Source organism: Syngnathus floridae, chromosome 1 (genome assembly GCF_059516105.1).
Source record: "Syngnathus floridae isolate MCC-2025c chromosome 1, RoL_Sflo_1.0, whole genome shotgun sequence".
Classification (NCBI taxonomy): Eukaryota; Metazoa; Chordata; class Actinopteri; order Syngnathiformes; family Syngnathidae; genus Syngnathus; species Syngnathus floridae.
Genome location: NC_142413.1, coordinates 23,718,317 through 23,731,002, shown reverse-complemented (window position 1 = coordinate 23,731,002; position 12,686 = coordinate 23,718,317). Strand labels below are relative to the sequence as shown.

Genomic DNA, 12,686 nt, shown 5'->3' with positions numbered 1-12,686 from the left:
ATGTTATATTATTTTATTTTGCTATAAATAAAAAATATGAAACTGCTTGATTATTTTAATTTGCTAACTAGGGAAAGCCCATGCTCATCGTTAGGTAATGAGAATGAGACATGTTAATCACAGTTAGAGTAAGCTGCAATATACGTACTTTATTTTATTGTGCTTTGCAATATTGTATAGTTAGTATAGTAGCAACTTGAGCAGCATCATAGCACTGATGTTTCATTTACACATGAATGTATTAAGAGTTGAGTAAGGACAAGGGGTTGACAGTGATCTCATGGGTGGAAAGTCAAAGTCAAAAAAGTCAAAGTCTGCTTTATTGTCAATTTCTTCACATACCAAGACACACAAAGAGATCGAAATAAGTGAGCGGGGTGACTCACATCACTCACAATCGTGGCCGCCTTGCGGGCGAGATGGGAGGCGTAAATGCCCTTCAGGGAGGGGAGTGAAGCACCAATTATCTTACCAGCCGTGTTCACTATGCGCTGAATACAACATAAATACAACGGCAATCCCACACTTGAGCTTGACCTAGAGGTCACCAGCTTGTCAAAATACGTTTTGAAAATGCTTGAGTGTTTTAATCTGCTAACTAGGAGAATTCGCGATCATAGTTATGATTATGTGTTAAATTGACTATTGTGAAAGTATGCGATATTATTGTCACGATGTTTAATCAGTATCAAACGTGTGGTGAATTCTCTTCGATGTTCTGTTGGTCTCCAAGATCAAACGGTGGATAGGTGGCTGGCTCAGGGAAGGAAAACTTCAGTGACACACAGATGATTGGGGAAAGATTTTATTCAACCGATGTCAGAATTGAAGTGTCTCTCTCTAGCCAAAAAAAGAAGCTCCCCTGTCTTCTCCCGCCTTGGGTCTTATACCCCGTGCCCCCCCTTACTCGGGCGCACGCACACGAGGGCAGCTTGTCAACTTCTCCCCCGCCAGCTTGCTTTGTTGATTCTAACCAAATGGCCGATTCCTGTATCTTCGTGCCAGGAAGTCTGCCTTCCTGGCCCTGGCCCCATAAAATCTCATGCGCGCGTGATCTGGTCACCTCTAAACTTAGAAGTGAAATATACATTGCATGAGACCTAAATAAAAATACACCACACATGTATGTAATATTGATGTTCCATTTACACACGAATATATAAATGTGAGCGAAGACAAGGAAGCAGAAAGGGTTAATGGTGATACTAAGTGGTGGAAGACTGAGATCCCACACAGGAGTGTGACCTCGGTCACGTTTTTCCAGTTGAGGCATAAACAGAATGCTGTTTGACGGAACACAAGTCAGAGAAAAAACATTTGCAAATGTCACGTTGACGGACAGTTGACAAGATTTGGAAGTGGGAAACAGGATGAAGCATCCCTGAGAAAATTGTTACTTCCGTGAGAACGTGGTCACCTCATCTGGTTGAATCCGGTTGAGACCGGCCGAGATGCAGGTGCAGTCTATTCTGGAAGCATTTGGGTCATCTGAGGCCAATGTATGACGTCATGGGGGAAAAAAAAAAACGGGTAGGTGACCAAGCAGGCATAGTACCCACGAACTGGACTGGTATAAAAGGTTCGTTCGGAGAAAGAGCAGCGCTCTCTCTCGCCCGGTGGGCTCTCCCCGTCAGGGGTATACCCGTCTGGCCACTGCCGTGGGTCGAGAACGCCGATTAGACAAAGATAGATTTCATTCTTTCTGAGATTAACCCAAGGTCCATTAAAATGAATTTATACTATCTTCAAATTGGACTTAGTCACATTTTAAGCTTAAAGAGAGGCTAGGATATGCGGACCTCGGTGCAGGAGCGTTTAGGGCGTCGTCATCTCCATTCTTTAGGCCAGCCTGTTCTTTTAAACAGAATTCGGATTTTGGAACAAGGAGAACTGATCACTCGACTTTTCCACCAAACAGCATTTTAGACCTCTAGCCTCTTACCCTTTTTTACTATATTATTGAGTTTTCAATCGAGAGAACTTCGAGACTGAATAATTTTTGCTCTATTGAGAATGGTGAGTGGAAATTATTGTTAGATGTTCGAACAATTGGAACTTGTAATTCTATTTCTTGCTTATTCATTAAATTTCTACTTTATAATCATTAATTTCGATTAATGATTATTTTGATCTTTTATGCTTTAAATCTCTTTTGTTTCACTATCATAGTCATACTTTAAACCAAGCGTGTCCAAAATCCGGCCCCCGGTCATATTTCATACGGCCCACAGCTTTGGTCTTATAATATATAACTTATTCATGGCCCGCCTGCACTGTCAAACTGAATTAAAAAAAAAAAATTAAAAAAAAAAAAAAAAAAAAAAAAAAACATGAAACTTGAAACCAAAAGGTGTCAGCACCAGCCCTCTCCACTCATTTCTGCCATGGCGACTGCAAAGAAAACGAGGAAAGTTGACATTGAGGGCCGTCGCTTTCAAAAGAAATGGGAATTACAATACTTCTTCACTGAAAATCAAGGCAATTGTGTTTGTCTAATTTGTAAAAAGACTGTTGCCTTGTTTCAGGATTTCAACCTAAATAGACACCATCAGACTAAACATGCTAACACATACGACAAGCTAACAGGGAGTGACCGCGCTGATAAAGTCAAGCAGCTCCAAGCTGAACTGGCATCACAACAGCGATTCATCACGTGGGGCTGTGAATCAAAAGTAAAAAATACTTAATATTAAATATTACGAAGTGGCCATAATACTGTTGAAGTTATGAACCTGTAGACGTGACACAAACTATTACTTTCCGAAAAATATTGTAAATGACAAGAGCAAAATTCACTTGTTTTAAGTTTTAATATAAAGGGAAATGTGCTTTTGGGAGTTTGCAAACATATTTTAAGGTTGTGTTAAACCTATAATCATATTAATATCTAGTATTGGAGTGCTCGTGTGGATTGGTGGGGGCCGAGGAATGTGCAGGCAAACTACATGAACTTGTTTTCTTCGAAGTGTTGTGGAATAGGCCCGGATAGGGAGTACCGGAGGAGACCATCTCAAGGTCGGTGAGGAACGAGAACAACAGCACGTCTATGAGACCGGCCTTCGAGGGGAAAACCCAACCGTCTGACCTCAGCGACACCTGGACTGGGGAGGAGATGGCCATCGACCAATCATCTCACAATATTTTGCATGCTTTAATACTCATATTGTGTTTCTTTAAAACTGGGCAACCCGGAAGAATGTGTCGTCTTTGGTGGTCACAAAAACGCACGAGTTTTAGTGTGAGGGACCCGGGCCCCAGGCCTGTATTAGTGCGCTTTGTCAGGAATAAATAATTGGTAAATTTGGTCTAATTGATCTACTGGTCTTCTCTTTGACAGAACGAACTCGCAAAATTGTTAGGTGCGCCAGTGTGTGGATTAGGACATAGCAATTTATGTGTTAAGTGTTGATCGCAATTTGGAGTCAGATCAATAACTAGAATCCGTAACCTAACAAATAACAGACAACTTTGCATTACTTATAACTCCTGTTTAAAATGTTCATGAGGCAAAAATAATTTTAAACTCTTGTAAATTAAATTATTTCATACAGTTTGTTCAATGTTATATGACTCTTCAGATATGAATGAAAGGCAGAATTTGTGTTTTTAAAGTTGTTCACATCTGCCTGAGTGGCTTATATTTGGTTATTTTGTCATTTAAAAAATAAAGACAATTGGGACAATGAAATTTGTTTCATAACAGTATGTATTTCCATGAAATTTCTGTAGTCAAAAAATGTCAGAAAAACGTATTGGCCCCCGGGCCCCTTCACTTTATCAAATTTGGCCCTCCTTGCAAAAAGTTTGGACAGTGCAGGAAATGGGGTCAAAATACAAAAAGTCCTGCCTAGCTACAAAAACAGATATGCTCAAACCTCATTGAATAAAGTACATAAGCAGACAAGTATATTCACATATTAAATAAATAAAAGAAACATTTTAAGCATATAATTATACCTACACACCAAATCAATAAAGAAGACATAACTAGACATTTTTGATAAGTGGTGATTTTATAACTTTATGATCTGATATATATTTCTGAGCACTTTGAAATAACAAATGACTTTTGATATATTGCCTAAATAGCTTAATGACCCTTAAGGAACTGTGTAATGCATGCCTGATGTTTTTTCTCTGAATCATGGACACGGCCAGAGTCGTCTTGACCGTTCAGTACTTGATTGTATCTTATGTTTTGACTAATGCTAGACGCCAGTTTTTGATTCCTACTGAACGCTCTGCACAGAGGGAAATAGTTTGCCTAACAAAGAAAAGATACGATTGGAAGCATGATTAAACTAAGAATAAGCAAAGACATGATGTATCAAAAGAACAGCAATAGATTAATGATGTCACAGCCAAAAGCTAACAATTTCGTACAAAATGACAAAATTAAAAGAATGAGGTATGACAGTGTATGTCCAAGATTGGAGAAGAATGTTCACAGGAAGGTCGCGTGGAGATAAAACCAGCAGGTGCCAGAAGGAGCCACCCAAAGACTCGGCCAAAGATGATCGCCAAGGCCGAAAGACGGGATGGAAGACAACAGCCCCCCTCCACACACACACACCAACAGCCCCCCACCTACACACCGACTCGCCCATAACCAGCACCACTCCCATGGAAGCAGACTCTCCTTCGAACTTGCCCCACCCCGAAGACTCATCACCCATCAATCTCGGCCCACAATGTGCTACTGAATATAAAACTGATCTAACAACCTTGGACTTTGCCTTTTCTGAATGGAGACTTTCCGCTCTTGAAGGGCCCAGCGCTGTATTGTACTTTCCTGAAAACAGAGCTTTTTTGAACAAGAATTGTGATTGAACTCAACCAATCTGTGTAAGTCTAATTTCTGCTTCAGTGTCTTTGCATTTTCCTAAATCTGAAGAAATCAAACGAGCACGCAGTGAGTAAATTGGATAACAGGTGATTGGCAAAGGCTTTTGCCGTGAGGCGCAGATAACGCGCTCCCTAAATTGTGGACAAAATCCAGCAACACCCCGCTTTAAACCGTTCAGTTCTTTTTTAAATGAAGACAGCTTTAATCCTTGACATCAGGGAGTGTCAGAATCTGGTTCGAAACCGTTAACTTGAGCTAAGATAGTGTGGGTGCACGCTAGTGTAAATAAACGAGTTCCTGTGGTCTTAAAGACAGCTAAATGTATTCCGAGCGGTTAACAAAAGCCCCAATCATTATAGGAAAGAAGAGCTGCTGAAACGTCCGCGATCGAGGAGATTCTGGGTCTCGACAAAGTAGTTACTCAACCCTCAGGTTTCTTTGATTTCAGAAGGACTGGCGTCCGGAAATGACGGAATTAATCTATCAATAGATTAGTTACCGGAACAGCGGTTAGACTCGGAACGAATCTTCTGTTCGTACCGGCTTAAATCAATTCTCGTCTCCCCTACAGACTGTGTTACTGCAGAGGGGCTAAAGTACCGAATTTTACCCTTTAAACGGAGAGCCAGTCACTTACATCAGATAAGTGCACGACTGACAGAACCTTCCGCTTTTCCCCCAGATGAAGTCCTTGGTTGTGTTGACAGTGTGGCTTGGGCCTTTGTCATGTTGCAAAATGAAACTTCTCTTCTTTTCATCAATAAAGATTTATGTCTAAACACAATGTATACCTCCCAATACAGGTTATGCCATGAGCACAATAAACAGGCTGAATTAATTAAACAAATATTTTTTCATCTTTATTGGTGAAACAGAAGCAGCAATTAACAACAGAGGAAACCTTGTGACTGACAAAAGTTTATTCTTCGTTCTCGTAGTCAGCGGGATTCTTCCTCTTGCTCTGCTTGTGAGCACTGTTGCCCCACGTGTAGGTCACGTACATGAGGATCATTGCTGCAATTGAACAGATGCACCAAGATGTGCAGTATTAGATTTGCTTTTGAATCTTGTCTGTGCCATTGAAAAAAGATGCTGTATTATGTTATAGTGAAGTCAAAATAAAATGAACCTAATAAAAATTCTTAAAAGCAAAATAAAAAATGACGCTAATGAAATTTTGTATTCAGACGACATTATAAAATTAACCTCAAGCAATTTCTGAAAAGCAAAATAAAAAATGATGGTAATGAGAATTTGCATTAAGATGACATTTTGAAACACAACTTGAAACAACATGAAACGGGTGAAATGCAAAATATGAATTAAAAAATGCTGTAGTTGAGAAAAAACTGTCAAAATATATGCTCGATGAGGTAAAGTGAACTTTGTTATATTGTGATTCAGCATTTTTGCCTCTATTACAATGGAGATAGTTAAACAATGATTTCTGGGATTTACACAGCTATTTATTTGATAGGCAAGACTGATTTAGAGTTGGAAAATAACTCCAGATTGTGCCACAACATATTGACCTCTACTGGAACAGAAGCAGCAGTTAAGAAGGTAAAAGTAAGAACAACAGGCAGATAAGGTCCCCAATGACTGCAAGCTCAATATATATGCCTATTTGTATGTGGTGCTGCTCATTGTTAATTGAAGGTTCATAAATACCATAACACCTGTGACCATTTTTATAAACCTGCAATGGCTTTTCACATAGCAAAAATTCATCAGACAAACTTATATGGTTAGGTTAAACATTTTAGTGTTTCAGTAAACAGTTTTCAATTCTAAATGTCTGTCTTACAAATCCGTGAGCCATCTGTTACCTCAAAATATAAGTCATGACCATCATAAACAAAGCACGCTTAGTATAATTGCAGATGGTATTAGATTTTCAAATATTCAGTAATATATAATATTAAACCACAATAATTAAAAATACTGAATATTCAAGCAAATACTCACGAGGGGCAACTCTGAAGAAAGATGATGAGAACCTTCTCCATACGTTGGGAATTCCCTTGGAGAAATAGTTTGCAAACGCCTTCTGCTCAAAGGGTGACAGACTGTATGTGATGACGTGCCTGACCCTGGCCAAGTTTCCAAAGTGGCGGCCCATGTTGATGCGGATGCCAACCAAAGAGGTCGAAGAACTGTGAAGGAGAAAGGCTACAATTTGAGGGTGTGTTTTCGATGTGAATACAAGAACAGAAGGAGTAAAAAACAAACGAGGCAAATTCAAGCCTCTAAGTGACTGTAAATAGCATTTCTTAATGCACCAATGCTATGCTTAACTACAAAGAAATCACATTCCTTCAATAAACATTGCAATGAAATTCACACTAGTTCCCTGACACGAATGTCAATATACAAACTTGTAATCTGAAGAGCAGAATTTGAAATAGTTTATTGATCATGATAGTGGTGACTAAGAAACAGAACAACCTCGATGGTTTGGCGAAAGTACAAACATTAGACCTTGAACCATGTCATTTAATGGCATTACGGCAAGCGCCCCACGTGTAGAGAAACGTCTTTTCAATTCGCTGATGAGTGTCATTCAAGATTGCCGTCGAAAACAATTGCAGGAAAACTCTCGTAAAAAAGGAATGACATTGAGGCTTACCGTCCTGCTGCTCGTCTTTTGCTAAAATGTCCCCGTCTTCTTCCTCTATGACTATCTACGCTGAGCTCAAAGCTACTGTTTTACTGCCATCTAACGGTTTGGAGGCAAATGACTGGTTTGACAAAAAAAAATCGCTGCAGTACTTATCCCTGCGAGCATTTTGACGTCTAATAGACGTCTATTAGGCGTAAACACCGGCAAGAATTAAGAAAATTATGCAGACATGAAGAAATATTTTATTGTCGTCTATTTTAGACGACAAAATTAAATGGATCAAACATTTAAGGTATTGACAAGCTTCTGTAATTACTGTGACATTTATTCTTTCAATTAAACATTTACCAGCAACAGTTATAATTTGCATATTTAAATGAAATCAAGGATTAACGTTTTTGAAGATAAATATGTTTTCTCTGATACTTTTTTACATTACTTTCAAGGTTTTACTCAACCATCTGTTACAAACTGTATAGAAAATAGTAGTAAAAAAAATGTGATTAATCGCAATTGATTATGGAAAAATGTGATAATTAGTAACTTTTTCTGATTGATAGCAGTGGTACACTAGGGAGAGCAATGGTACAATTTTTGCAGTTGTCGCTACAGTTTCGGTACACCACTTTGTGCGTACGGAAAACTGATTTTTTTTCTATTGAAATATAACTTTATTTAGCTTTTCAGCAGCATTTTTTGAATCTACGATTCATTTCATTAATAATAGTTTCGACACTTTAAACCCTAACCCCTAACTCCTAAACCTAACCCCTAACCTAATCCTAGCCCTAGTTTGAAACAACCTAAGGCAAATTTTAATCCCTACGACAAAACCCAAGCCCTAGTTTAAAAGTTTGAAAAGATGACTTTAATTTAAAACCCTACTATGACACTTAATGAGTACTACGAACGTGTACTGAACTCTTTTTTATTAAATAAATTATCATTTTAATTTCTATTTTTGATTTGGATTAGTTAGTTCTGCGGATTTTTTTGAGTAAAATTTGAGTCATGAAGAAAGGGAATGCTGGTGAAGGAATGGGGTCGAAATACAAAAAGTCCTGCCTCGCTACAAAAACAGATATGCTCAAACCTCATTGAATAAAGTACATAAACCAGGGGTGTCCAAGTCCAGTCCTCGAGGGCCACATTCCTCCATGTTTTCCAAGTTTCCCTCGTTAAACACACCTGATTCAATGTTCAGGCTCCTGCACAGGTGTGTTTAACAAGGGAAACTTGGAAAACATGTAGGAATGCGGCCCTCGAGGACTGGACTTGGACACCCCTGAATAAGCAGACAAGTATATTCACATATTAAATCAATAAAAGAAACATGTTAAGCATATAATTATACCTACACACCAAATCAATGAAGAAGACATAACTTGACATTTTTGATAGGGGGTAATGACAAAGGTTTTTATAACTTTGTGATCTGATATGTATTTCTGAGCACTTTGAAATAACAAATGTTTTTTGATATATTGCCTGAATAGCTTAATGACCCTTAAGGAACTGTTTAATCCATGCCTGATGATTTTCTAAATCACGGACACTTCCAAAGTCGTCTAAAAATGTTCAGTACTTGATTATATCTTATGTTTTGACTAATGCTAGACGCCAGTTTTCGATTACTACTGAACGTTCTGGACAGAGTGAAATATTTTGCCTAGAATAGAAAAGATATGGTTGGAAGCATGATTAAACTAAGAATATGATGACGTAAGCAAGTACATGGAGTATCAAAAGAACAAACAAACAAAAACATGGTAAGTGGTGAGTACAAACTTTGCATAGTCAGGGAACATTAATAAATTGATTATGTCACAGCCAAAAGCTCACATAATTCCGTACAAAATGACAAAATTGCAAGAATGATGAATGGGCGGTGTGCGACAGTGGACGAAGTGGATGTATGTGCAAGAATGGTTACATGAAGGACACTTGCAGAAAACCAAGAACCCGAGCAAAGGTGATCGCCAAAGCAAAAAGATGGGATGGAAAACAACAGCCCCCACACACACTGAATCGCCCTTAATCAGCACCCACCCCCACGGAACCAGCTCTCACCGAACCAGCACCCACTCCCATGGAATCAAGCTCTCCTGCGAACTTGCCACACCCCCTGACTCATTACCCATCAAACTCGGCCCACACTGGCATGTGCAACTGAATATAAGGTGACCAAAGAACCTTGAACGTTGCCTTTTCTGAATGGAGACTTTCTGCTCATGAGCATGGTCGCACGAAAGGCCCAGCGCTGTATTGTATTTTCCTGAAAACAGAGCTTTCTTATCAAGAATTGTGATTGAACTCAACCAACCTGTGCAAGTCTAAATTTTGTTTCAGTGTCTTAGCCTTTTCCTAAAACTGAAGAAATAAAACAAGCACTCAGTGAGTAAATTGGATAACAGGTGATTGGCTATGGCTTTTGCCGTGAGGCGCGGATAACGCGCTTCTCAAATTGTGGATCAAAAATCCAACACTACACACTTAGCAATGGACAGATCACTGAGTGTACATTACATTTTTTTAAAAATATATTGCTTTTAAGTGTAAATAAGATATTGATAGTCCCATATTTTTATTGAAACGAAAGAAAATACCAAATGTATGCATGCTGTTATTTATTTTTCCAACTCTTCAGAGAATGCTAACATCAGTATGAATATGCAGAAGCTGAACACAGACACAGTGAATTCACATCATTTGCATAAATACACATGGCATGCATGTAGTCACATGTAACCAGTACAAATTCATAGGTATGTAGTCACTTAGTGACCAGAAGTAATAAATACACGCGGGCACCTTGACAGCTTTCATTCTGGAAAATTTGAAGACAGCCGCCACTCAAGACGACTTGTCTGGAATGCTCAGGAATAAAATATGTAAAAGGTTTGATAAGATTTTGTGACAGATTTTTCTTTTATTTTTGATCCAGAACAGGGCGAATTAATACTTACTGTGTTAAATTAATCAAAAACAGACACAAAATAAGTTAACAAAATCTAAGGTTAAAAAAAACAAAAACAAAATTATATACTGAACTGCACTGTTTTTTTCAGTGTTTCATATCAGTGCCCTATTTGAGAGGTGAAACACAGGATGCATTTGCATCCTTTCAAATAAGGCATCAAGAAAAAAAGAAATGAATATTGTTTAACTGACTTTCCCAATGTTAAAATACATTGCTTAAGGAAACACACCTGCTCCAGAACAAATATTTTGTATGCACAACGATTTTAACCATGATGAAATCACAGAGCCTGGTCAGAACATCTTCTATTTGAATAATGCGCCAAAGGTTTACGGTCATATTTCGAAAAAAGGGAGAGAATGAGGGGTTTGGCAGTTGGTTGATTGGTTGGTTTAGCGGCAGGTGCACCTGGTGGCAACCATGTCTTCAAACTCCTTGTAAACGTACGAGCCATCCTCCTCGAAGATCATGACGCTCAAGGGGCTGTAATGGGACGGAATGCATGACGGCCTTGGCACCGAGGAGTCAAGCTTCTCATATATGATGTTTTGTACCATGGTGTGGACGGGCGACCCATAGATGAAGCCAACTGTCCGCGGGCAGATGCCTCGACAATACCTCGGGTTATATTTGGGCGGGAAAACGATCCAGTGATCCAGTTTGAGCTGGCTAAAGCGCACTCTGAAATCATACAAGGCACAGTAACTTGTTGGGAATTCCGAGCTTGGAAGAAGCTCCGGTAAGTGGATGTCCAGGCTTTTATCGCCTCGTTTGCTCTTAGCGGACGCCCTTCTTCGCCGCCTCTTGGTTCGAAGAACTTGATGGGCTTTGACAAACACCTGCCCGCGAAGCCCGTTTGCAGCGGTGGGCGGCAACGTCTGGTGTGACGCTTTGCTGTCGTCATGGAGATAAAGCAACAGCGGAGGGGACCCCACTGCAAACTCCAAAGGGCCTTCGAGCCCGGCGTGTTGCTGCTTGAGGCAAATGACGCCTATTTGAAGGTGGACATTTTGTTTTGGGAATTTTGAAGACGGAAGAATCAGTGGAGTTACTTCAACTTCCGCCCAGTTTCCTCTTCCTGGACCATCGATGGCGGCTGTGAAGTTTATAGCCTGGTGGATGCCGGGACACAGGGGACATTTGTTGGAGTGCTCCTGCTCCTTGATGCTCAGGAAGCACACAGAGTTGACGTGGGCTGAACTGTACAGCAGCGTTGCCTTTGTGAGCTGCTCTTTTTCTCTAACTTGATCAAGACTGTAGGGCAGGTCTAGTGTGAAACCCTCTGCAGGAAAATAGGGGAAAACAATGCACTGTGATTCAGAAAGTTGAAATTGGACTAATACATTGAGTAAGGGGAAAAAGATGGACGGAATAACATAATTCAACTTTTCTCAGTCAATGAAAGCAGGTGTAAAATATATGCATCAAATTAACAGAGAAAATCATCATCCCACACTAATTGAATGACATATGTTGGCAATAGTACTCTAATAATGCACTCTAAGCATAAATAGAACATTATAGAGCAGATGAGATTTTTCCAGTACTTTACCATTTTTGTTGGCAAATATTCGGACCTTAACTTCAGATTTGTCGCCCCCACACTCAACACTCCCATGTCACTGCTGGTGTTGTGGCTACTTCGCAGTTGAGCGTACCTTTATTGCTTTTGGCAAGACATTGCTCTTGCGGCTTGATCAGCCTGACGACGTTGTAGCGCGCGCTCCCTTCTAAACTTCTCTGAGCTCTGGACGTTTTCTTGAACGCCGTGTCCGTCAAATACTTGATGTACTTGTGCTCGGGTTTGATCTTTTTCACGGGGGGCTGGTTCCACCTAGAGCCTCCGTGCTCGGTCAAAGCTTTGAGCAGCGGGGAGAAAATGGTGCCATAGGAGTGCTGGCTCAAATCGCTCCAGGAGTCCGTGCGGACCACGGAGCATCGAACCGTCGGCGGGCGGCTGCTACTGACCAGCAGCAGGAACAGAACAGCGCGAAAACAACGAAGGGCAACTGACGTCAACATTTGCTTTTCATTCAACCAAAATAAACAGGGGGAACCGGCCCAAAATGTCAACGCAAAATCGCCGCACTGAAGCTCCAACTATACGTACGTGGCGCCGTTGATCAACAGGTGCAGGTGTTACCAATCAACCGTCACGTCTATGACGTCATCAGGCAAGGCCGCGACTCTTCCGGTGGCCCTGTCTATCATCTGTTTTTATAGCAGGGCTATTTTTA

General features: G+C 40.1%; 2 protein-coding genes across 2 annotated transcripts; both read right to left on the bottom strand.

Moving 5' to 3' along the window:
* Nucleotides 1-5,680: 5,680 nt before the first annotated feature.
* On the bottom strand, nucleotides 5,681-7,584 carry uqcrq (ubiquinol-cytochrome c reductase, complex III subunit VII). Its single transcript, XM_088389329.1, has 3 exons — nucleotides 7,476-7,584; nucleotides 6,815-7,002; nucleotides 5,681-5,860 (listed from the first exon to the last, which is right to left on the bottom strand). Exons 2-3 carry the CDS (start codon nucleotides 6,966-6,968, stop codon nucleotides 5,766-5,768), a joined length of 249 nt encoding a protein of 82 aa, XP_088245455.1. The 5' UTR covers nucleotides 6,969-7,002; nucleotides 7,476-7,584; the 3' UTR covers nucleotides 5,681-5,765.
* Nucleotides 7,585-10,081: 2,497 nt separating this feature from the next.
* Nucleotides 10,082-12,642, bottom strand: gdf9 (growth differentiation factor 9). Its single transcript, XM_088389296.1, has 2 exons — nucleotides 12,108-12,642; nucleotides 10,082-11,731 (listed from the first exon to the last, which is right to left on the bottom strand). The coding sequence occupies exons 1-2, from the start codon at nucleotides 12,469-12,471 to the stop codon at nucleotides 10,842-10,844; spliced, it is 1,254 nt and encodes a 417-aa protein (XP_088245422.1). The 5' UTR covers nucleotides 12,472-12,642; the 3' UTR covers nucleotides 10,082-10,841.
* Nucleotides 12,643-12,686: the final 44 nt, after the last annotated feature.